This window comes from Thalassophryne amazonica, chromosome 9, assembly GCF_902500255.1.
Source record: "Thalassophryne amazonica chromosome 9, fThaAma1.1, whole genome shotgun sequence".
Taxonomy (NCBI): domain Eukaryota; kingdom Metazoa; phylum Chordata; class Actinopteri; order Batrachoidiformes; family Batrachoididae; genus Thalassophryne; species Thalassophryne amazonica.
The window spans coordinates 77,379,153-77,406,224 of NC_047111.1; the positions used below are offsets into that span (position 1 = coordinate 77,379,153).

The window sequence follows — 27,072 nt, forward strand, 5'->3', positions numbered from 1 at the left end:
GCTTTTTCTTTGCACCCCAAACAATTTTCCTGGCAGTACTTGCTGAAATTTTTGCTGGTCTACCTGAATGTGGTTTGGTTCCAACAGAATCCCTCATTTTCCACTTCTTAATTAGAGTTTGGACATTGCTGATGAACATTCGCAGTCCCTTGCATATCTTTTTTATATCCCTTTCCTGTTTTATACAGTTCAATTACCTTTTCTTTGACAATTCTTTTGCTTTCCCTATGGCTCAGAAACCAGAAACATCAGTGTAGCACTGGATGAACAATGCAAGGGTCTGTCAGGAGCCCAGAAATTCACTGACCTTTTGTACACACACACTGATTACAAGCAAACAGATCACAGGTGAGGATGGTTACCTTTTGTAGAATTTCAAACTTCTGTCAACTTGTGTGCACGTTATCAGGCCAAAACCACCAGGGTATGCAAAGTTTTGATCAGGGTCATTTGGTTAGTTTCTGTTGTCACTGTGATTTAAAATGTTTAAACACAGTTGTTTGACAATAAATGGCTTCACAAAACCACTAACCATGAATGAAAAAAAAGTTTTGTGTTGTCATTCATATTCTCTGAAAAATGGGCAGAAAATCTAAAATTCTGCCAGGATATATAAACTTTTGAGAACAACTGTATCTTGCATTATGCATGTGGTGTAAAATCATATTGTTTTCAGTGCCATGCTGTGGAAACTGAGAGGGGAGAGGGGTTGCTATAGGAAGATGGTGTTGGTGGGAAGAAATGTTGGCTGAAAAATTTTAATGAAAAACGTCACTTTTCTGGGAGGGTTGTGATGAGGCTACTGAGGTTCTTGTGAGGGCTGCAGTCCCATCTGGCTCCATCCTGATGCTGTGCAATCTTTAATATTTCCCTGTACTATATAGTGTCTGAAATTGTAAATATTAAATGTTTATAAACATACAGAACAAAACCTAAAATGCAAAAGTAAAAATGTGTAAATACGAGGTCTGTTAGAAAAGTATCAGACCTTATTATTTTTTTAAAAAACCATATGGATTTGAATCACGTGTGATTGCATCAGACAAGCTTGAACCTTCGTGCGCATGCATGAGTTTTTTTCATGCCTGTCGGTTGCGTCATTTGCCTGTGAGCAGGCTTTGAGTGAGGTGTGGTCCACCCCTCTCATCTATTTTTTATTGCGAATAAATGTCTGAACGATTTGGAGCTTTGCTGCATCAGTTTTTTTCCAGAAACTGAGAGACCTCCAGGTGGACACCGTTCGAAAAACTAATATGGCTTTCAGGGATGATTTTATGGGGATTAAACAGATTAAGGAGTGTTACTGCCGCTTTAAGGACGGCCCACAACTGCTGAGAGCGCGGCGCGCTCCCAGCCCCCATCGACAGGCTGACACCCCGCTGGAACAACCAGATCATTTCCAACGTGAAAGCTTTGTTGATCCAGGACCTCGTCTGACTTTCACAAAAAGGCAGAAGATGTGGACATCAGCACTTTTTCCGGCACATTCCACCGTTACAGGAGTTTTTTTCATGGAAAGAAAAGCGGAGGGACGCGCCACGGCTCCGTTCATTACGCAGGACAAAACCACCTCGGTGTTGGTCTCTCAGGACAGGTTTCAGGTGGATTTCAGATGGATTCCGGTTGCTTTCCAGTTGTGTGAATATCCAATTGTGATTGTGCATGAGCCGGACATGCCAGAACATGTCCCGTGAGGCTTCATCACGGCGTTGCTTTGCGCCGAGCGGCTGCACTGCGACGCGCGGTGGAGCAGCTTCTCTTTCCATGACAAAAACTCCTGTAACAGTGAAATGTGCCGTTCATTTTTAAACTGGACGCTGTCTTGATCCGGTGTGTCATCTGACTAGCACAGGAATTGTGAAAAGACGTGGACATCAGCACTTTTTCTGACACATTCCACCGTTACAGGAGTTTTTTTTCATGGAAAGAAAAGCGGAGGGACGTGCCACAGAGCCGTTCATTACGCAGGACAAAACCACCTCGGTGTTGGTCTCTCAGGACAGCTTTCAGGTGGATTTCAGACGGATTCCGGTTGCTTTCCAGTCGTGTGAATATCCGATTGTGATTGTGCATGAGTTGGACATGCTAGAACACGTCCTGTGAGGCTTCATCACGGCGTTGCTTTGCGCCGAGCGGCTGCACCGCGACACGCGGAACTCCTCCGCACGTCTGTCTTAATGTGCCAGAAAAAGTGCTGATCAATGGAGACCTACATCCGGGACTCATTAGCTGCCGGGCTGATCCGGAACTCCACCTCCCCAATGGGGGCAGGTTTCTTTTTTGTGGGCAAGAAAGATGGCGGACTTCGTCCATGTATTGATTACAGGGGGCTGAATGAGATTACGGTTCGCAACCGATACCCGTTGCCATTATTAGATTCCGTGTTCACCCCCCTGCATGGAGCCAAAATCTTTACTAAGCTGGATCTTAGAAATGCGTATCACCTGGTTCGGATCTGGAAGGGAGACGAATGGAAGACGGCATTCAACACCCCATTAGGTCACTTTGAGTACCTGGTCATGCCGTTCGGCCTCACAAACGCCCCCGCGACGTTCCAAAGCATTAGTTAATGACGTCTTGCGGGATTTCCTGCACCGATTCGTCTTCGTATATCTAGACGATATACTCATCTTTTCTCCGGATCCTGAGACTCATGTCCGGCATGTACGTCAGGTCCTGCAGCGGTTGTTGGAGAACCGGCTGTTGTGAAGGGCGAGAAGTGTGAGTTTCACCGCACATCTTTGTCCTTCCTGGGGTTTATCATCTCCCCCCACTCCGTCGCTCCTGATCCGGCCAAGGTTGCGGCGGTGAGAGACTGGCCCCAACCCACTAGCCGTAGGAAGCTGCAACAGTTCCTCGGCTTTGCAAATTTCTACAGGAGGTTCATTAAGGGCTACAGTCAGGTGGTTAGCCCCCTGACAGCCCTGACCTCACCAAAAGTCCCCTTCACCTGGTCGGATCGTTGCGATGCCGCGTTCAAGGAGTTGAAACGGCGCTTCTCGTCTGCACCCCGTTCTGGTGCAGCCCGATCCTAGTCGCCAGTTAGTGGTTGAAGTGGACGCCTCGGACTCAGGGATAGGAGCTGTGCTTTCCCAGAGCGGGAAGACCGATAAGGTCCTTCACCCGTGTGCCTATTTTTCCCGCAGGTTGGGCCCGGCCGAACGGAACTATGACGTCGGCAATCGAGAACTCCTTGCGTTGAAAGAGGCTCTTGAAGAGTGGAGACATCTGTTGGAGGGAACGTCCGTGCCATTCACGGTTTTCACTGACCACCGGAACCTGGAGTATATCAGGACCGCCAAGCGGCTGAACCCCAGGCAAGCCCGCTGGTCACTGTTCTTCGGCCGTTTTGACTTCCGGATCACCTACCGTCCCGGGACCAAAAACCAGAGATCGGATGCCTTGTCCCGGGTACATGAAGATGAAGTCAAAGCAGAGTTGTCGGATCCACCGGAACCCATCATCCCGGAGTCCACTATCGTGGCCACCCTCACCTGGGACGTAGAGAGAACCGTCCGGGAGGCCCTGGCACGAAGCCCGGACCCCGGAACTGGGCCAAAGAACAAACTATACGTCCCACCAGAAGCTAGGGCTGCAGTCCTGGACTTCTGTCACGGCTCCAAGCTCTCCTGTCATCCAGGGGTGCGAAGAACCATGGCAGTTGTCCGGCAGCGCTTCTGGTGGGCGTCCCTAGAGGCCGACATCCGGGATTATATCCAGGCCTGCACCACCTGCGCCAGGGGCAAGGCTGACCATCGCAGGGCATCAGGACTACTCCAGCCGCTGCCCGTGCCTCATCGCCCCTGGTCCCACATCGGCCTGGATTTTGTCACAGGCCTCCCGCCGTCCCAGGGTAACACTACCATCCTCACGATAGTGGACCGATTCTCCAAGGCGGCCCACTTCGTGGCCCTCCCGAAGCTCTCAACAGCCCAGGAGACAGCGGACCTCCTGGTCCACCACGTCGTCCGGCTGCATGGGATTCCAACAGACATCGTCTCCGATCGCGGTCCCCAGTTCTCCTCGCAAGTCTGGAGGAGCTTCTGCCGGGAACTGGGGGCCACGGTGAGTCTCTCGTCCGGGTACCACCCTCAGACCAACGGGCAAGCAGAACGGGTAAACCAGGAGGTGGAACAGGCTTTGCGCTGCGTGACTGCCGAGCACCCGGCGGCCTGGAGTACCCATTTGGCCTGGATCGAGTATGCTCATAACAGCCAGGTGTCTTCAGCCACCGGCCTCTCCCCTTTTGAGGTATGTCTGGGGTATCAGCCCCCGTTGTTTCCGGTGGTTGAGGGAGAGGTCGGTGTGCCCTCGGTCCAGGCCCACCTACGGAAGTGCCATCGGGTGTGGCGTGCCGCCCGTTCTGCTTTGCTAAAGGCCCGGACGAGGGCAAAAGCCCATGCAGACCGTCGGCGGGCCCCGGCCCCTGCGTATCGGCCAGGGCAGGAGGTGTGGTTATCCACAAAGGACATTCCCCTCAAGGTGGACTCCCCCAAGCTACAGGACCGTTACATCGGCCCATTTAAGATCCTTAAGGTCATCAGTCCAGCCGCGGTGAGGCTTCAGCTTCCGGCCTCACTGCGGATCCATCCTGTGTTTCATGTGTCCCGAATAAAACCACATCACACCTCACCCCTCTGTACTCCGGGTCCGACACCGCCTCCTGCCCGGATCATCGATGGCGAGCCGGCTTGGACTGTACGCCGGCTTTTGGATGTCCGTAGGATGGGCCGGGGCTTCCAGTATTTGGTGGACTGGGAGGGGTACGGCCCCGAAGAACGCTCCTGGGTGAAGAGGAGCTTCATCCTGGACCCGGCCCTCCTGGCCGATTTCTACCGCCGCCACCCGGACAAGCCTGGTCGGGCGCCAGGAGGCGCCCGTTGAGGGGGGGGTCCTGTTGTGTGGGCCGCCAGAAGAGGAGGTACTGCTGGCCCACCACCAGAGGACGCCCTGCCTGAAGTGCGGGCTTCAGGCACGAGAGGGCGCAGTCGCCTCACAGGAGCAGCCAGGGTGACAGCTGTCACGCATCACCTGCAACAGCTGTTACCCATCATCTGATCAGCAGGGGAATATCAGCAGGACGACGCCTCCACCTCTTTGCCGAGATATCGTTCTACCTGGAAGGTAACGTGCTCAGCTGACTGGTTAACAGTGATCTTTTGTGACTTTTGGGAGTTGTTTAGCCGACTCCTTTTCCAACGAGTGGTGGAGGTAGTTTTCCTGCCGTGCGGATTCCTGGGTGCAGACGCACCCACATTTAATTGTTCTTTTGTTCCTCGCCAGCAGTACCAGGTCCGACACGCGAAGGCAGTGGCCACCTGGGAGTTCAGGACTTGGTGGCTCCAGTATTCCCGGGGTCTGGTGGCAGAGGAAATCGTGTGGTTCCGGTTCTGCTTTGGACAGACATCTCCTATCTTCGAGCCTGCCCACACGACACCTTTTGTGATTTGGCTTTGTCTATTGTTGTAATCTGATTGTATTTGTTGTGCCCATTCACAACAGTAAAGTGTTGTTATTTGACCTCATCCATTGTCCGTTCATTTGCGCCCCCTGTTGTGGGTCCGTGTACCTACACTTTCCCAACATAAATGTGTAATCAAGAAAATTTGCATTGTCTGTTTCACATATTTTAACACAGCTATTCAAGCTGTAATCTTTGGGTATTATCCCCTTTTTTTCTCACATAAGTACATCACATTTCAGAGGGACTTTGCAGTTTCTGAATGGCATAAGAAAACCTTCAAGGCATACATAACCGCTGCGGTAACAGCCGCTATATCTACTTTGTAGCTTAAAGTGTTCCAATTCTGATTTGTGGCACAGACCTGACATCTTTTGTCCTGTAACATTCCAAATCTTAAAGATTCCAGTCAGTTTATTCCTCATTCTTGTAAATCTGGTGAATGTGTGCGTCCACACTCTGAGCTGTCACACTGGACGTCTTGTTGTTTTGTCATTTGTCTCTATGAAACACCTCGCTGTCCATCTGGCAAGAACAACATGGATGATTCATGCATGCGGGCAGTTGAAAGACAGAGTTAAAACAAAATTAGTTCACTCATATTTGACTTGTGACTCACTTTAAACAGTTGTACTTTAGCAACATTTGAAATAACTCAAGTTGCGTTATCATTTTTAAAACAGTTGTATATTGATAAAAAATTACAATGAAGCTGAACAGCTTCAGATCCTAATCTGACCACAAGATCTCTGCCACATGTATCCCACAATTTGTCCCAAAAATGTCAGCTGTGCCTGGAAACTAGCAATGACACTTGCGCTGCACGTTATTTTGCACGGGGTGGAAAACAATGGAAAATGTTCAAATGGATGGAGCTACATGGACAGCTCTCTTGACTATATGTCCAGCTGATACTTTGTTCTAGCAGCTGCAGATTGGTCATTTTAGCAGCACTACCAGGATTAAAGATATCTTTGGAGATAGAAGAAGAAAGTTCTGTGTCGGCCCTGATGCCAAAGGTTATCTCTGGATTCTGTAACATGAAGACCATGGTGGGACACCAGTCCAACACAGGTTATTTTAACAGCCAAGGCCAGCACCACTTGACAGCTGGGTGGACTAAAAATACACGATTTACGTGTTCCTGACCAAAGGCACATGCAGGTAGCATGAGCTGGGGATTCCAAGCCATGTGAACATAGTGGCAGACCAGCTCCTTATTCACTGAGCAGCCCAGTCTCACGTTTTTTTTTTTTCATGATCCCATCACAAAATGAGACACATTTTCATTACGCTGTATTTTAATTTTACTCTTTTTAGCCCTACCCCTTCTCCTAACGCTAACCGTAAACCCCACAGACCCCCCCCCCCCCACTGCGTTATCCCACATTTTGTGATACCATTACAAAATGAATTTGTGACACTGTCAATTCAATTCAGTTGAATTTCATTCAATTTATTTCATTTATATAGCACCAAATCACAGCAAAGTTGCCTCAAGGCGCTTCACACAAGTAAGGTCTGACCTTACCAACCCCTAGAGTAAGCACACAGGCGACAGTGGTAAGGAAAATTTGATTTGAGGAAGAAACCACTAGCAGACCAGACTCAAAGGGGTGACCCGCTGCTTGGCCCATGCTGCCGACACAATTGACAATACAAATACATACAGTGTGGCAAAAAGGTATTTAGTCAGTCCCTGATTGTGCAAGTTCTCCTATTTAGAAATATGAGAGAGGTCTGTAATTTTCAACATAGGTACACTTCAACTGTGAGAGACAAAATGAAAAAAAAAAAAAATCCAGGAAATCACACTGTAGGATTTTTAAAGAATTTATTTGTAAATTGTGGTGGAAAATAAGTATTTGGTCAATAACAAAAGTTCAACTCAATGCTTTGTAACATAATCTTTGTTGGCAATGACAGAGGTCAAACATTTCCTGTAAGTCTTCACCAGGTTTGCACACACTGTAACTGGTATTTTGGCAAATTCCTCCATGCAGATCTCCTCTACAGCAGTGATGTTTTGGGGCTGTCGCTGGGCAACGTGGACTTTCAACTCCCTCAACAAATTTTCTATGGGGTTGAGATCTGGAGACTGGCTTGGCCACTCCAGGACCTTGAAATGCTTTTTACAGAGCCACTCCTTCATTGCCCGAGCAGTTGTTTGGGATCATTGTCATGCTGGAAGACCCAGCCATGTTGCATCTTCAATGTTGTCACTGATGGAAGGAGGTTTTGGCTTAAAATCTCATGATACATGGCCACATTAATTCCTCCCTTAACACAGATCAGTTGTCCTGTCCCCTTTGCAGAAAAACAGCCCAGAAGCATGATGTTTGCATCCACATGCTTCACAGTAGGTATGATGTTCTTGGAATGCAACTCAGCATTCTTCTTCCTCCAGACATGCAGGGTTGAGTTTTTACCAAAATGTTCTATTTTGGTTTCATCTGACCACATGATATTCTCCCGATCCTCTTCTGGATCATCCACATGCTTTCTTACAAACTTCAGACGGACCTGGACATGTACTGGCTTAAGCAGGGGGACATGCCTGGCACTGCAGGATTTGAGTCCCTCTCTGCGTAGTGTGTAGCCTTTGTTACTTTGGTCCCAGCACTCTGCAGGTCATTCATCAGGTCATTCCATGTAGTTCTGGGATTTTTGTTTACCGTTCTCATGATCATTTTGACCCCATGGGATGAGATCTTGCGTGGAGCCCCAGACTGAGGGAGATTATTAATGGTCTTGTATGTCTTCCATTTTCTTGCAATTGCTCCCACAGTTGATTTATTCACACCAACCTGCTTGACTATTGTAGATTCACTCTTCCCAGCTTGGTGCACATCTACAATTTTCTTCCTGGTGTCCTTCTATAGCTCTTTGGTCTTGGCCATGGTTGAGTTTGGAGTCTGACTGTTTGAGGATGTGGACAGGTGTCTTTTATACAGATAATGAGTTCAAACAGATGCCATTAATACAGGTAATAGGTGGAGGACAGAAGAGCTTCTTAAAGAAGAAGTTACAGGTCTGTGAGAGCCAGAAATCTTGCTTGTTTGTGGGCGACCAAATACTTAGTTTCCACCATAATTTACAAATAAATTATTTAAAAATCCTACCTCTCATCTTTCTAAGTAGGAGAACTTGCACAATCAGGGGCTGACTAAATACTTTTTTACCCCACTGTATACAGGAAATTTTGGGAGCCCATGCTGGTGCACAGGATGGATAGACTGGCTGGGAAGGGGATGGTGTGGTGGAGTTGGGTTGGGTCCACAGATCCTGTCTATTTCATGACCATTGCAGAAGAAGACAACTCGCCACAAATACTATGTGGCGCATTTCGTGACAATGTCATGAGCTAATAGATTAATTCCGTTTTCGTGATGTCATCACGAACTGGTGTGAGATCGGGTTCCACTGAGCTACCTGCTCTGAGCATTGAAGATAGAAGCTCCCAAATTACCTCAGCTGTGAAGAATATTCACTGTGGTGAGCAGTACAAGCATAAGATTAATAGAGTCAGTCACTGAGTGGGTCTCCAAAATTGCCTACAGTAAGACTGTAAAAACTACAATGTATTTCGCCCTGATAGATGTGAGACACAGGGAAAGGTGCCGTGCTGTACGCTTGTGTTTCAGGTGCTGTGACTGCGGCTCACTGGGTTTGTTTGTTTTGCATTGCAACAGGTAGCTGTGGGATGGAGTTTTCACACACTTGCATCATCCTCAACAAGACATAAATACATTTATGTCTGCTAATCTTCGTTATCTCACTCAGTGGTTGGCGAAAGTGAGAGGAATCATTCAACGGCAGCAGTTTGGGTTTGATGTCCGGCAAAGGCATTTAAAAAAAATTTGTGTTCTCCCAGAAACTGAGTATTGTACGTATGTATGTGTGTGTGTGTATATGGAGATGGTTAAGCTTTATTTTTAACACTCACAGATATTAACTCATATTTCCAAACTGTTTCTCTTTTCCAGTTATCCCGCTGTGTGCGAGTTCCTACAGAGCAATAACTTATTGTCGGTCATTCGGGCGCATGAAGCACAAGATGCTGGGTAGGTTACTCCGAAGACATCCAATCACATCCAAGCATACACCCAATGTCATATTTGTACACAAATCTAGCAACTGAACATGTTTTTCTGTAACTGCCTCCTAGCTACCGGATGTATCGTAAGAGCCAAACAACCGGATTTCCATCGCTCATAACCATCTTCTCTGCACCAAACTACCTGGATGTTTACAACAACAAAGGTTTGATCAACTCTTGTTCATTTTTTAACTTAGTGTTGCAACTGACAGTTTAATTGGCAGCTCATTCATAACTTAATGGGTTTGCACTTGTATCACTTTTTGTGATAGATAGATAGATAGATAGATAGATAGATAGATAGATAGATAGATAGATAGATAGATAGATAGATAGATAGATAGATAGATAGATAGATAGATAGATAGATAGATAGATAGATAGATAGATAGATAGATAGATAGATAGATAGATAGATAGATAGATAGATAGATAGATAGATAGATAGATAGATAGATAGATAGATAGATAGATAGATAGATAGATAGATAGATAGATAGATAGATAGATAGATAGATAGATAGATAGATAGATAGATAGATAGATAGATAGATAGATAGATAGATAGATAGATAGATAGATAGATAGATAGCACCGTATTTTCCATCAGCATAGACGTCACAGACAATATTGTGATCTTTGTGGAATCAATTGATACCCTGATTATTGTACTTGAGAAGCTGAGTGAAGAATCACAGTGTATGCATTTGTGACTGTCATGGAGCAAAATGTAAGATCCAGGCTTTGAAGGACTTCTTGGACATGGCCATCAGATGTGTATCTATATTCAGTGAAAGCGTTGAACTTGTACAAACGTTCACTTATCTCAGCAGTGACATTCATGTCTCTGCATCCATGGCCTTTGAGATCAAGAGAAGCCTGGAAAGATTTTATGGAGTCAAGAGGTGAGCAGACAGAAGTGCTTGGTGATGCTAATATCTTTGCAGGAGAACGAAGGTCCAACTGTTTAGCATCCTGGTGCTTCCTGTCATACCTTATGATTGCAAGACTTGGATGCTAACCAGTAACTTGAGGTGATGACTAAATGTGTTCAGTGTTTGGTCTCTTTGGATTATCACTGGGTACTGCTGACAAAGGAATGGAGTCTAACATGAGGCATATCCCTTGCATTGGAGGAACCATCAGCCATGGCATTTTAGACATATGGCATGTTTTTCTGTGCATGATCCAGCAGCCAGGTCACCGTTGAGGACCCCAGCAGCTGGGGAAGGCCAAAGACTCGCCCACCTGGCTGTGTGAGCACAATGGTTCATTTTGAGAAGTGGCGATGAACCAGTTGTCTGTCTAGGTGGTTCCCATCTAGCCCAAGCAGAGGGTCACCCCTTTGAGTCTGGTCTACTTGAGGTTTCTTCCTTAAGAGGGAGTTTTTCCTTACCACTGTTGCACTGGGGGGTTAGTAAGGTTAGACCTTACTTGTGTGAAGTGCCTCGAGGCAACTCTGTTGTGATTTAATGCTATATAAATGAAAATAAATTGGAAAATGTGGTTCTATAGGTGGTCTCTGCCAATGTGGTTGCGCTGGTGCCACCAGCGCATCTCACCTGACCTCTTTGACACAGGTGAAATTCTTAAACTCAAACAACACCAGTGTTGTATAAAGTACCGGAAAATCACACTTAAGCAAAAGTACAGATACCCATTAAAAAATGACTTTGGTAGAAGTTCAAGTAACCGATTGAAATGCTACTCAAGTAAAAGCCTTAAAGTATCTAGTATTTATTGTATTTAAGTATGATAAGTAATGTACAACCATGGAGCTGTATATAAGAACGAGAGAGCACAGTCCCAATGCTGCACACTAAACGAAAACGTCCCTTCATGCACAGCGACACGACGTCTCCTAACCGAAGTTCCCGGATGTTAATGCATTTTCAATGGAGATTCACAACTGAACACACTCAGAAAAATGCTCGCAAAATACGTGTTAAAACGCCATTTTGACCTGGATATCGAGCCAGTAAAATTAAATTACATTAAATTATGTCAGGAAAGTATTAAGCTTACTCTGACACTCACACATTCCCAAATATTAGTGTTGAAATTTACACAGTTCCGCGCTGTTATGCTACGCTGCTGGGCTGAGCTGCTGCTGTGTTCAGTGCAGCGCAGCTCCTAAAACCATTACAATACATTTATATATATATATATATATATATATATATATATATATATATATATATATATATACGTGGTCTATTAGGAAAGAAACCGACCTTTTTATTTTTTTCAAAAACTATATGGATTTGAATCACGTGCGATTACATCAGACAAACTTGAACCCTCGTGGGCATGCGTGAGTTTTTTCACGCCTGTCGGTTGCGTCATTCGCCTGTGGGCAGGCTTTGAGTGAGGAGTGGTCCACCCCTCCCGTCTATTTTTTCATTGTTTAGGAATGGCTCAGAGACTGCTGCTTTGCTTGATCAAAATTTTTTCAGAAACTGTAAGGCAAAAACCAGGTGTTTCTCTGTGGTGCCGGGCCATGAGCGGCTGCCTGCCGACGCGCGAATCCGTCCGCACGTCTTTCATTACAAAATCTCCTTTAACAGTGGAATGTCCGGATAAACTGCTGATCCCGACCTCTTCTGAAACTTCTCTGTTCTCTCACGACGTCCTGGGTCAACAGAGGCTTAAATTTGGACGTTTTCAGCTTGAAACAGGCTGACGACGGCGGCTCGGAGCGCGGCGTGCCCTCCGGTTCCGTGGGTTGTCCTTAAAGCGACAGTAACACTCCATAATCTCTCATCAGCCCTTAAAATTTTCACCGAAAACCAGCTGAATTTCTCGAATGGTGTCCACTCGGATGTGCCTTACAGTTTCTGAAAAAATTTTGATCAAGCAAAGCAGCAGTCTCTGAGCCATTCCTAAACAATGAAAAAATAGACGGGAGGGGTGGACCACTCCTCACTCAAAGCCTGCCCACAGGCGAATGACGCAACCGACAGGCGTTAAAGGAAAGTATGACTGTAGGATTGGTATGGATAATTGAATCGCTGTGGGGAGTCTGGTAAGAACTCAGAAGAATGCAGAATCAGATGACAGAGTATGGGACTTTAATAAATGAAATGCTGTTTACAGTTGTCCGAGGATATGGGGTGTGTGGTTTCCTATAATAAACAGAATAATAAAAACAATATGAATATCAATAGGAATAATCTATATACAATACAAATGTACATACATACAATGTAAATACATCAATACAATAATAAAGAACCTCAAACTGGTGGATATATAAAGCTAAACTATAACACTACACACTTATTACACATCCATTAACTAAAGTGCGATGATGCTGCACCTCTATTTTGAGAAGTGCGCACGTGACAAAAGATGCGCAAACCATGGTAAAAACAGGTAAAACACAACTTCTTATTTATACACAAGTTCAGGACCATACTTACTTTCAATCACGCACACAATCTTGAACTCTGGCAGGAAAAAGAACAGCAAACTTGAACCTAATACAAATAACGCAAAACTCCGATGCACTTTCTTCTCCCTTTTTTCCTCCCCCTCACTCTGGCCTCTGTGCAGGTGGAGAGCGCAGATCGGTGAGGTGTCTAAGCTCCGCCCCTTAAAGGGCCAGCATGACAGTCTCTGCCACAGTCTTTTCAACAGCCGCCCCCGGATTCACATGTGAATACGAACAACTGAAAAGGCTGTATAAAAAGTGTCAATCGTCCTTGGGGAGTGCAGGGAGGCTGATGAGTTTTGCCACCGGTCGGACGTAGGTTCTCCCTTTCACCGTGACCTCCGCTGATCTGATCCAGTCATCTGGACCTGAAAAGACCTGGGATACTCTTCCCACAGGCAACAGAGCCCGTGGTAGCTGGTGGTCCACAATCATGACCACTTCCCCTATCTGCATATTGGCTGATTCATTCCGCCACTTCTGGCGGGCTTGGAGCCCTGGCAGGTAATATCTCAGGAAGTGTTGCCAGAAATGATCAACTAATACCTAGCTGTGCCTCCATCTTCTCCGTCCGAGAATCTCTGGGCCCTCATAGACAACCTGTGGCAGCGAGGCATCTCGCCGCCCCATGAGGAGACAGTTGGGGTCACAGGGTCTGGGTCTGCTACTTCAGAAGAGGTGTAGCCGAGGGGTTTTGAATTGAGCATCCCCTCTACTTCAATGAGGACTGTGTGTAACACCTCCTCTGTGACTGTCTGAGCTCCTATGATGACCTGAAGTGCCGTCTTGAGAGAACAGATCTCACGTTCCCAGCACCCACCGAAATGGGGTGCTCCAGGAGGATTGAAGGCAAACTTCATCTGTTGACTGGCCAACTGCTCTCTGAGGTCCGGGTGGAGAGCCTGAAATGCCTTCTGCAGCTCATACTCTCCTCCTCTGAAGTTGGTCCCCTGGTCACATAGAATCTCCTGGGGTTTTTCTCTCCTGGACACAAAGTGCCTCAGGGCCATGAGAAAGGCGTCCATGTCCATACTGGGGAGAAGATCCAGATGAACTGCTCTGGTGGTCAGGCATTTAAACAATATGCCCCATCTCTTTTCATTTCTGCGTCCAATTTTGATAATATATGGCCCAAAGCTGTCCACGCCTGTGGAGTAAAATGCGGGCTTAAACAGGTGCAGTCTGGCTGGGGGGTGATCAGCAATTTTAGGGTGGATGGGGACGGCCTTTCCATTTCCTGCACTCAGGACAGGACCTCTGGTGGCGGCGCACTGCTTCACGGCCGCACAGTACCCAGTACTTCCTCCTGATCTCCGCAAACACCCTTTCTGGCCCTGGATGCTGGAGCTTGTCATCATAATGCTGTATGATGTCCGCAAAACTCTGATGCACTTTCTTCTCCCTTTCTTCCTCCCCCTCACTCTGGCCTCTGTGCGGGTGGAGAGCGCAGATCAGTGAGGTGTCTAAGCTCCGCCCCTTAAAGGGCCAGCATGACAGTCTCTGCCACAGTCTTTTCAACAGGCGTGAAAAAACTCTCGCATGCCCCCAGGGTTCAAGCTTGTCTGATCTAATCACACGTGATTCAAATCCATATAGATTTTGAAAAAATAATAAGGTCGGATACTTTTCTAATAGACCTTGTATATATATATATATATATATATATATATATATTTTTTTTTTTTTTTATTTTTTTTTTTTTTTTACACAATTATCCTTTATTGACCGAGTTTCATTCATGAAGTCAGTGGTGTGGGTACATATCTCTCTGTGTGGGTGTGACTGTGAGCGGCACAGCGCAGGTCATTATAACAGTGGCGGTCCTAGAGTGATTTACTCCCCGGGCGAAACCCCTGCATGCGCCCCCCCCCCCCCCCCCCCCCCCCCGCGCACACTAACGTGGCCACCACCTCCGCCCCACCACCCATGAAAACACTAACTTCGTCCAGAACACCCACAACCCCATAAATTAACTCACAACAGCTATTTTCAAGAACAAATTTCCGGTTTTAATGTCAACTGCAATAACAAACACAAAGATAAACAATAATTATTTCAATAAAGTTTTTGAACATAAAAAACAAAAGACTCAGTGACTTCACATTACAACTATGTACAGTACAGGTATTTAAGAAAGCACAACTGCACTACAGCACCACCCGATGGTCAAAATATTGCACGTCATTCAGTTTTACCAACAGAGTGCACTTTGCATTATCATAGAGTACCATTCACCATAATGAACAAGACTTAAACTGCCATTAAAGTCGCACCATATAAATAACAAAAGAAGTTAAACAATCTGTATATTACAGAATACCATGAAGTGACAAAAAATGTACAAAAAAACCCTATACATTAAAGTGGTAAAAATGGTAAAGCGCAATCATGTATCATAAATAAATGATCTAATGACAGAGGTAAATTCTATACCCATTACTGTACACATAAGAAGAAATAACAAACACTATTGTGTATCATAAGTAACAGGAAGCAACAAGTGAAGAAGTTAACACTCTTTAAAGGCAAAAATGGCAAACCACAATAATTTGTCATAAATAACAAGAAGTGCAAAAGAAGTAAGAGGAAAACAGTCTATATACAAAGGTTTGGAGGGCATCATAATTGTTTGACACAGTGCTCACTATCCGTGATGTGAAATGCCATCGAGTAGGAGCATTTCTGGGCAACCTTGAGCAGCCTGCAGACTCAAGAAAAGACATCCTCTTTGTGGATTTTGAGAAAAATGTGGCAAACCCAGAGAGTGATACAAAAAATATTCTGCACTCAGATAAGCATTTAGCCCCCTGAGACAGAACCAGATTCAGTCTGTGTGCATAGCAATGCACAAACATTGCACTGGGGGCTGTTGCTTTAACTTTGGCCTGCAAACCATTGAGAGCTGAAGCCATGACAGCAGCCATGGCTTCTTCGTAAGGAAGACTATCAAATGGCTTCGCCAAAATCCGGTCCACAACATTCAAATTGTCTGCCATTATGTGCAGCTTGCTACCTAGCTAGCTCGCTAGCTGGGACTGGCGCGAGGCTAGTGTGAAGTTTGTCCGCCTGTGAGTGTTTTGTGACGGTGGAGGAGCTCAGCAGCACCCGCTGCTCGGTAGGGACAGAAACTGCGATAGAAGTCAGAAAGAGTGATAGAAGTCAGTCTCCAAACACAAGCAGCCACAAAAAAAAAACACCAGAAATAGAAGCTCGATTTGTTGCTAGTCGTTTTTAACAAAGAAAATGCCGCCAAGAGGATTAGGAAAGTCTCCGGTTCAACTCAGAACAGAATGAAAATTAAAAAATGCTCCCACGGATGTTTACACCAAAAGATCACTGATTCGCTCATTTCGCTGTCAATCAAAAAGGGATTCAGCCTCAGACAGATCATCCAATCATCATGCAGAAGCTGAGCGTCCGGGCCGGCCGAGGCCAGCCCACTGCCCCATAGACCCCCAGATATGCTGAGTGTCCGATGGGCGGGACAAAGCCCAGTATTTATCCAATGACTCGTGTCGTTTCGCTGTAGTCTTTGCTTCGCTATTAAACTCTGTGGACGCTGAGTGTCCACAGAGTTTAAAGCACTGTGAAGCTGCGGGAATACGTAAATCAATACATACCTTTTTCCTTTGCTCGTTTCTCCTTTTCTTCTTTCTTTTTCTTTCGAAATTGGGCACCTGATGGCTTTGATCGTTTCCTATCCATGATTATGTCTTACTCCGTTTCGACCACCTCCTCGTCCAAACATTGAATGATTCCCCCCTCCCCCTGCACAAACTCTGCACTGTACAGCATTGAGAGGTGAGATGGGGGGAGCGCTCTGCCGTAACGTAACCACGAACTCCCTCGTCAGGACAACCCCACCCCAGTTTTATTTATTTTGGACAGGTTTTTTTTTGTGTTTTGTTTTTTTTTTTTTGTTTTTTTTTACCGTTATTTTTTTATTTATTTATTTTTTTCTGCCCGGTCAGCCCGCCTCCAGGACCACCCCTGCATTATAATCTCATTATTTTAAGGTGCAAATTTAAAAACAAAATCCCCAGTCTTGTCGAACAATTTTAATCATTAACAACAAGTATTTTAACTAGACATTGGTTGAGCAGTGGAAAATATCAACTAGACATAAGTGAAGAGTTAATGGTCCATGCCATCGGGCGACACAGGTACGGCAGGAAACATACAGCTATTTATCATCCAAATATCACAGACAAAGTGACAAGAATAACCCAAACCACTTATTTATGGAAGGAAATATTGTCTCCCTTGTTCCTCCGTTTGTGGCTTTGCCAACATGCACAGCTTTCCAGCTTATTCCACCTGTTTCTTGACGAGACTAAGTGAACTTCTATGCACGCAAATCACTAAGTTGTACGGAATTAAAATGGCGATCACGCCTCCTTGTCGGCACGCGGCTCAGCACTACTGCGCTCTCTAGTTCTTATATACAGCTCCATGTGTACAACTAAATGTACTCAAGTATTGAAAGTAAAAGTACAACTAAATGTTAATAATCAAAAACAGACTGTTTTTTTTTGTTTTTTTTATAAAAGTTTATCTAGGCTTGTAAATGACTGGTAGTATTAGTCAAAATACTGAAAATTGTGCACATCATACAAAAACACTACAGAAACAAGGTTTCAAAACCTAAACGAGAGTAGGCTACTCACTAGGTGTTCACAGGAAACAGTTATTTATTTCTATATGTACACTCAACAAAAATATAAACGCAACACTTTTGGTTTTGCTCCCATTTTGTATGAGATGAACTCAAAGATCTAAAACTTTTTCCACATACACAATATCACCATTTCCCTCAAATATTGTTCACAAACCAGTCTAAATCTGTGATAGTGAGCACTTCTCCTTTGTTGAGATAATCCATCCCACCTCACAGGTGTGCCATATCAAGATGCTGATTAGACACCATGATTAGTGCACAGGTGTGCCTTAGACTGCCCACAATGAAAGGCCACTCTGAAAGGTGCAGTTTTGCTTTATTGGGGTGGGGGGGGGGGGGATACCAGTCAGTATCTGGTGTGACCACCATTTGCCTCATGCAGTGCAACACAGCTCCTTCACATAGAGTTGATCAGGTTGTCAATTGTGGCCTGTGGAATGTTGGTCCACCCCTCTTCAATGGCTGTGCGAAGTTGCTGGATATTGGCAGGAACTGGTACACACTGTCGTATACGCCGGTCCAGAGCATCCCAAACATGCTCAATGGGTGACATGTCCGGTGAGTATGCCGGCTATGCAAGAACTGGGACATTTTCAGCTTCCAAGAATTGTGTACAGATCCTTGCAACATGGGGCCGTGCATTATCCTGCTGCAACATGAGGTGATGTTCTTGGATGTATGGCACAACAATGGGCCTCAGGATCTCGTCACGGTATCTCTGTGCTTTCAAAATGCCATCAATAAAATGCACCTGTGTTCTTCATCCATAACAGACGCCTGCCCATACCATAACCCCACCGCCACCATGGGCCACTCGATCCACAACATTGACATCAGAAAACCAATCACCCACACGACGCCACACACTCTGTCTGCCATCTGCCGTGAACAGTGTGAACCGTGATTCATCCGTGAAGAGAACACCTCTCCAACGTGCCAAACGCCAGCGAATGTGAGCATTTGTCCACTCAAGTCGGTTACGACGACGAACTGGAGTCAGGTCGAGACCCCGATGAGGACGACGAGCATGCAGATGAGCTTCCCTGAGACGGTTTCTGACAGTTTGTGCAGAAATTCTTTGGTTATGCAAACCGATTGTTTCAGCAGCTGTCCGAGTGGCTGGTCTCAGACGATCTTGGAGGTGAACATGCTGGATGTGGAGGTCCTGGGCTGGTGTGGTTACACGTGGTCTGCGGTTGTGAGGCTGGTTGGATGTACTGCCAAATTCTATGAAACGCCTTTGGAGACGGCTTATGGTAGAGAAATGAACATTCAATACACGAGCAACAGCTCTGGTTGACATTCCTGCTGTCAGCATGCCAATTGCACGCTCCCTCAAATCTTACGACATCTGTGGCATTGTGCTGTGTGATAAAACTGCACCTTTCAGAGTGGCCTTTTATTGTGGGCAGTCTAAGGCACACCTGTGCACTAATCATGGTGTCTAATCAGCATCTTGATATGGCACACCTGTGAGGTGGGATGGATTATCTCAGCAAAGGAGAAGTGCTCACTATCACAAATTTAGACTGGTTTGTGATCAATATTTGAGGGAAATGGTGATATTGTGTATGTGGAAAAAGTTTTAGATCTTTGAGTTCATCTCATACAAAATGGGAGCAAAACCAAAAGTGTTGCGTTTATATTTTTGTTGAGTGAATTTATTTATTTTCATTGTTACATGGTTTTATCTTTTCTGTTGTGTTTTGTTTTATTAGGTTCTTTTTGTCTCTTTCTCTAAAATTGTATTGTAACATTATTAGTCTATTATTATTGGCTCTTATGTAGACTATTATTGTTGTTGCTATAATATATGAATAAAAATAAATTAAATAAATTACAATTTGACTCTTTTACGACAACAAACACAAATAAACACAAACGTGCTGATGCGAACAGCTTAATGCTACCTTTAACATTGAAAACGCCATAGACATGCTAACGCATTAGCATCGGTCCTGTTGCTAAGTTATAAAATACTTCTATCAGCAGTTTCATAAGACCATAACAGGTCAGTTTAACATACAAATATTAAATATTACTCACAGACATATGCTCTTCAGGGTTTTAGCGGGAAAAAAAATTAGGATAAAGCAAAATAAAATCCACGAATCGTAGATCAAAGCACTGCTTCGACCTGCGAATCACTGCTTCGATTGATTCAAGGTTCAAAGCAAAGCTGAGCTGCAGAAAAGTTGATTAGAGACCTACTGCAGGGAATGTAATCAATGCAGAGTAATTATTATTTTCCTGATAAACACCCCACAAGTGCACAACTGCAAAAAATCCTACTGGACATGCCTCATGACAAATCGGCCTGACTTCATTGCAGTCACTAGTAGTCAGTGGTGTCTCTGGGTGAAAACACGACTTTTTTCATGTGTGTGTGCGTGTGTGTGTGTGTGTGTGTGTGTGTGTGTGTGTGTGTGTGTGTGTGTGTGTGTGTGTGTGTGTGTGTGTGTGTGTGTGTGTGTGTGTGTGTGTGTGTGTGTGTGTGTGTGTTTTGTAACAAGTAACAGCATGGTGCATAGAAAATGTATCGGAGTAGAAGTATGCAAATTAAGGTCGGAAATGTAGGGAAGTAAAAGTGAAAGTAAGCTGAATTTAAAAAACTCAAGTAAAGTACAAAGTCTCCCAAAACGTACTTAAGTACAGTAGTGAAGTATTTTTACTTCGTTACTATACAACACTGAACAACACAGCCACAAATCCACTCAACCTTGCAGAAAGGACTTTATATGAATGTAGCAAAAACAGACCTTTCTTACTTCAGTTGGTCTCTCTCAACAAATGTGTGGTTTTGAAATTACAACCCCAATTCCAATGAAGTTGGGACATTGTGTAAAATGTAAATTAAAAACAGAATACAATTATTTGCAAATCTTCTTCAAACTATATTTAATTGAATACACCACAAACACAAAATATTTAATGTTCAAACTGATAAACTTTATTGTTTTTGTGCAAATATTTGCTCATTTTGAAATGGATGCCTGCAATGCGTTTCAAAAAAGTTAGGACAGTGGTATGTTTACCACTGTGTTACATCACCTTTCCTGGAGGACACAATGTACATGATTTACACAAACAATTTGAAATGTGGACTCATCAGACCACAGCACACTTTTCCACTTTGTGTCTGTCCATTTCAAATGAGCTCAGGCCCAGAGAAGGCGGCGGTGTTTTTGGATGTTGTTGATGTTTGGCTTTCGCTTTGCATGGTAGAGTTTTAACTTGCACTTGTAGATGTAGCTACGAACTGTGTTAACTGACAATGGTTTTCTGAAGTGTTCCTGAGCCCACGCGGTAAGATCCTTTATACAATGATGTCGCTTTAAATGCAGTGCCGCCTGAGGGATCGAAGGTCACGGGCATTCAGTGTTGGTTTTCGGCCTTGCTGCTTACATGTAGAAAGTTCTCCAGATTCTCAGAATCTTCTGATTATTTTATGGACTGTAGATGATGGAATCCCTAAATTCCTTTCAACTGAACGTTGAGAAACATTGTTCTTTAACTGTTGGACTATTTTTTCACGCAGTTGCTCAAAAAGTGGTGATCTTCACCCTGTCTTTGCTTGTGAACAGCTGAGCCTTTTGGGGATGCTCCTTTTATACCCAACCATGACACTCACCTGTTTCCAATTAGGTGTTGTTTGAGCATTCATCAACTTTCCCGGTCTTTTGTTGCCCCGTCCCAGCTTTTTTGAAATGTGTTGCAGGCATCCATTTCAAAATGAGCAAATATTTGCACAAAAACAATAAAGTTTATGTGTTTGAACATTAATATCTTGTCTTTGTGGTGTATTCAATTGAATATAGATTGAAGAGGATTTGCAAATCATTGTATTCTGTTTTTATTTACATTTTACACAATATCCCAACTTCACTGGAATTAGTTAATACAAACCAAGCATTACTCCTAAATGCACTACAAGTAAGCAAGTGAGTAGTAGGGAAGTAATTTGGATGTACTATACCACAGCCATCTTACCATACCTTTGACGGGATGTTAACAGAAGACACATATGTGCATATCCAAGTCTCACAGGGTTGAGTCACATTTGTGTGATGTGTTTTTATTTTTTATTTTTTTGCTATTTTTCTAACCCTACCCATTCCCTGAACTCGAACCCTCTCCCTTCCTCTAACCCTAACCCCCACAACCCCACCCCCCCACCCCACGTCATCACTCATTTTGTGATACTGTCACGAAATTAATTTGGGTTCCCGTTGCAAAAATGAGGCGCTTTTTGTGATGGCATCACAAGCCAATAGATTAATTTACTTTTCATGATGGCATCACAAACTGGTTAAACAGTTAGTTCCTAATGGATATTTTTTTCAATTCCGCAGATGCACGGACACCATTACACTTCATCATGGAACAAAGTAGTGTATTCTGTTTGTGCAATATGGTAGTAATACATCATCTGGGTACCTTTGGACTACTACCAAATGCCTACTGATTATTCGGACACCCTACCGATTGTGTGTACCGCTTTTGGTGTAATATATGCTGTAGCCCACTCGTATGCGGATATGGCTTATGTGTGGTGGCCACGAGCGCTTATTTGCACATTCATAAGACTTTTCTAAACCAGATAGACCAGAATGACGTGACCCTATGAATAAAATGACTTGACCGATGAGCATTTGTATGTAATTTGGTGGTTTTATGTTTACTTATTACAAAATAGCAACTATTTGCTCTGTACTGTTGTTTAAAATGATTTGCCTCCAGATGAGAAGGATCCTCAGTTTGTGCCCATTTTAGTTAGAGATGTGTCAGGAAGGGGACTCGCAATAAGCCTCATGCCAAATCAACATTAGGTTTCATTTTGTATCTGCTCTGGCAACATGGATCAAAAATAGGAGAAGCCAAAATCAAACCATTCCTACAGAAAACATCACTTCCCCTGTTAAGTGAGATGATCAGTGTGACGTCCACAGATTTACTGTTAAATTTAATCATAGCTCAACAACAGTTCAAGCCTCAACACTTTTTAATACCTGTATGCACTTTATTACTGAACAATGGCAGAATGGAGGTGTACAAAAATAATGGAACATTCACTGTTTCCAAACCCACAAAAAAATACCTTTGAAAGAATCAGAAATAAATAACAACCACAGGCTTGTTTGACTAATAAAAAAGTTTCACCAGCACAAACTGGAGTGTAGCTGTGTGTTACTGTAAGTGTTAATGTGTAGGAATGAGAATGGAGTTTGTGCTCTCAGATCTGTGTCTTGGTTGCCATGGGCTCTGGGATATGTGAAGCAGGAGAGGGACTGTCAGTATCACTTTCTCCATGTGGCTTTGTCCCTCTTGATGCAACAGTGTCAGCCATCCATGGCCTCACTTAGGCCATCTAGTGGTCGGCTTGATCATGTTTTGTTTGTTGTGGATTTTTTGGGGTATATACTGCATCATGTACAGTGTGGAATAAAAACATAACAGAGCTTAAAGACATTTGAAAAGATCTTTCAAACACTGATGTGCATAACCGTGTCTTCATACCGGTGTGTTTATTGATTTTGCAGTGAGGTAGCTCATGCACAGTCCAAAACAAAATAACACATTTTACAGTGTCTCCTCTACCATAGGACTGAAGGTTTTTGTTTTTTTTTGGGGGGGGATTTGTTACATGAATTCCTCAAAAAATGGCAACAACAATAACAGCTACAACCCTCCTTGGTGGAGCTAATATCAGCCGTATATCAGTTGGGTAATTGGTGTATAGGTTAACCAATTGGTTGGTAGATTTGCTCCCCACAACTACTGTCTGTGTTGATGTGTGATTGACACACAGAAGCCCAAATCGCTTTTCATGTCAAATCGCTTGCATAGTATCTCCTGGCAACAATATGTGAAGGATTTTAAGGCTGCTTGGATGAAAGTGTCTGCTAAATGCATAAATACTAACAATCACATGAAACATCATAAAACTAATATACTGTTTCTTGATTTTTCGTTACAGTAGGAACTAAAAAGTGTAACAAATTCATCTGGTTTTGCTACATACATAATATGCAAAAGATGATTAATACTAGAAGCACTTGGAGAGCGCAAACCTCCGCCAAGGCCATAGGGTCACTGACGTCACATGGAATACCCTTTGGCAAAGAGACTTATTCCACGTCGTTTCACGCATCTACCGTCATGTTTCAGATTCAGTGGTTAACCCTCTGGGGTCCGAAGGCATTTTTTCGACAGTTCACTCGCCTGGCATAAATGTTTTATTATTGCTTTTAACAGCTCTCCCTGCATCCCACAATCAAATTTTATGTCTCTTTTTTTTTCAGGACAACCTGTACTTTCAAAATATATATGCTATAGTTGTGTTTTTTTAAATGTAATAAAGGTTTTCAATCAGAAATAAGAAAGGAAAAACTAAAGAGGAAAATAATTTTACACACACATTTATTCAAAACACACAGCAAACTATAATAAACTAGTAACACATCACTCCTAAAAACAATCTTTGGTGTGCCATGTGAGGTGAATCTGCCCTACGATTGGATTTTGGAAAACCATGTCACGGTGAACCAATTCTGATTGAACACTGACATAGCTCATGTCATCACACAGCTTCTATGAGGAGTACAAAGATGGTGAACGGTGGCTTGAGCGTCCACAGTTAACTTTTCAGCAAAAAAAAAAGTAAGCTTCTATCTCATATCATTAAAAAGTTATTTATAATTTAGTAAAGCTTCGTCTCAGCTGTCGTATACGGCAGCGTCGGCCCCAGAGGGTTAAATCCTTAGATCTTCAGCAAATGTATGTATAAAGACAAACTGCATGAACTACACGTTTTTTTTTTTTTTTTTCTAATAACAAGTTTGTTCAATGAGGAGAAACAACTGCTAAATTATTGTTGTGTCATAACTTAATTTTTGTTCAGCCTTTGTGACCCATCTTCATGAAGTTAGATGCAAAAATGTTGAAATTGGCCCTATCCTGCAATGTTAAAGAATCCTTAAAAAAATTACTGGATCCGGATCGTGTTCCGGATCATAACCAAAATTTAATGACTTCTAAGTTAGGCCAAGATACACCCCTGGTAAAAATTTCATTGAAATCCGTTGAGGATTTTTTGAGTAATCCTGTTAACAATCCAACCAACCAACCAACAAACAAACAAACGGACGTGACCGAAAACATAACCCCCTTGGCGGAGGTAATAACCAGGAGCCACACCAATTACAAAAGAGGGAAAATGTCCTTTGTAATGAATTACACACAGCATCAGGATTTAGTTTATCTGATGATATATGGAAATACTGTAAATTGAATTTAAAATGTGCTGTATGGTGTTGTGAAAACATCTTAGCCCCTTGAACTTTTACATTTTATGACATCAGATGTGAAACAAAGAATTCAACATTTATTGTATTAAAATGTCTTAGATGATGCATTTTAAACTCACAGTGAAAACAAATTTGTAAAAGGTTTAAACTTAAACTAAATAAAAATATCAAAGCCAAAAGTAAATGTGTGCATAAAGATATGCCCCCTTTTACAGCCAGTTTTCTTTGTACTAGTCAGGAGATGGATGTATGTATATTTCAAAGTTGATTTCATTTACATAATTTTACAAATTTTAATATAAAAAAGCTCAAGGGAGCAAAAGCCTTTTCACAGTACTATACAATTATTTCATTAATTGATTGTCAATAATAATATGGTCAGATATATTATGAGGTTATGCTGTGTGGGGTTCTGGATAACATGCCAATGAATGGCTGTTTGTCAGTCATCTTTGTTGATGGTTGTTACAGCACATCTACTCAGAGTAACCTTGTGTATTTCAGCACACTGAGTGGGCCTCATGTATCAACGTTGCGTACGGCGATATTTGAGCGTATATGCGGTGTACGCCAAAACGGCTGCGCTACTTGGCATTTATCAATGTGGTTGTTGGCGTACGCTGCGCTGAAAATATACACCAGGTCGAGAGGTGGCGTAAATATACACCAAAATGAACCAGCGCTGGAATCCACATAGAAATGAAGATGATCAACATGATAAACAGTGCCATTATACAAATCAATGCATATGTTACATAAATAACACTTTCCTGATTATACTACATAATAATCAATACAAATCCCGCTTTTGCGGGATTGTTATGGAGCACGATCCGTGGCTACAGCGCTGCTGCTCGCCCTTTTCTCCAGACTTCGAGCCTGGAGCCAGAGCAGCGCTGAGCTTAACTTCATGTGGTGTGATCGTTTTAGACTATGAAATTGATAATAACAGCTGTAGTTTCATCATTCCCTTAATTCGCCCGTGCTGCAACCAGGTTTTGTCGTCTCCATTCGGTTGTCACAATAAAATAAATACAGAAATACATTTAAAAAATAAAGAAATCTGACAGATTAGGCGTGTCTTATTAATTGAGCGAGCAAATATCCACATGTCAAGAATTATTGACATGTGAAAAGAGAATACAGTGGTCCCTCGCTATAACGCCGTTCACCTGTCGCGGCCTCGGAGTCTCGCGGAGTATTTAGTCCAATTTTGCATGCCTTTTTTTTTTTACAGTGTTCTGTGTTCTGCGTATCTGTTTATAAGAATCTTGTCGCCCAGAAGAAAAAAGAGCACCAACAACTACTCATAACTGTGTTTGTCACACGGAAACAGACACCTGCAGCCAGGTGTGAGTGGAAAAAGGCGCGGCGTCAGGACACAGAGGCGCGATCTGTGACATGCTGGTCAGTCACTATTAATAATTTCTTATGTGTCCGACCTCGTTCGTTTATTGTTAAAATTAATTCGTTAGTTCTAAATGCCATCATAATTATTTATAGGAAAACTTTCTATTTTTATTTCTCAAACAAATGTTTGGGCCTGAAAACAGTTTGGTATTATTTTCCTACTAAGGTTTGAACTTTGAGAGTGTTTACACACGAGAGAAAAGTGAGAAAATGTCATGCCTGATTGAGAAAGTGTATAAACTGTGTAGTGAGGGGTTTTACAGCTTTGAAACGTCTATAATAATTGTAAAAAATAACGCTGCCTAACATCGCGGTTTTGCGTATTTCGGGCTATTTTTTAGAACGTAACTCCAGCAATTAATGAGGGACCACTGTAACACTTTATTGATTATATACTACAAAACAATTGATACGACGGCCGCTTTTGACGCTCTATTGGCACGCGTCGTGATTGGTGAAGTTCTTTTTCATTGCCATCTTCCTGGCTTCTATGTCGTAAAATGAGGGTGTGTCTGAAGCGGAGTCTGAATATTTATGGGCGTGTTTATTATAATTACGATCGTTTCCACCCGCCGCATTTATCAAGATCACGTCAGGCGTACGCCAGAAATGGGCAGGTGCACACTGCTTGATACATGTCATGGCGACTTTGGTGTATTTCAAGTTTACGCCGTAAATTTACGC

General features: G+C 43.4%; 1 protein-coding gene across 3 annotated transcripts in view; it reads left to right on the forward strand.

Moving 5' to 3' along the window:
- The window catches only part of ppp3ca (protein phosphatase 3, catalytic subunit, alpha isozyme), a 105,606-nt gene that overhangs the window by 61,634 nt on the left and 16,900 nt on the right, over nt 1-27,072 (forward strand). For all 3 annotated transcript variants that reach the window (XM_034178456.1, XM_034178455.1, XM_034178457.1), the window contains exons 7-8: nt 9,448-9,525; nt 9,630-9,724. In XM_034178456.1, the coding sequence (XP_034034347.1) occupies nt 9,448-9,525; nt 9,630-9,724 (173 nt within the window). The remainder of the gene's footprint in view (nt 1-9,447; nt 9,526-9,629; nt 9,725-27,072) is intronic.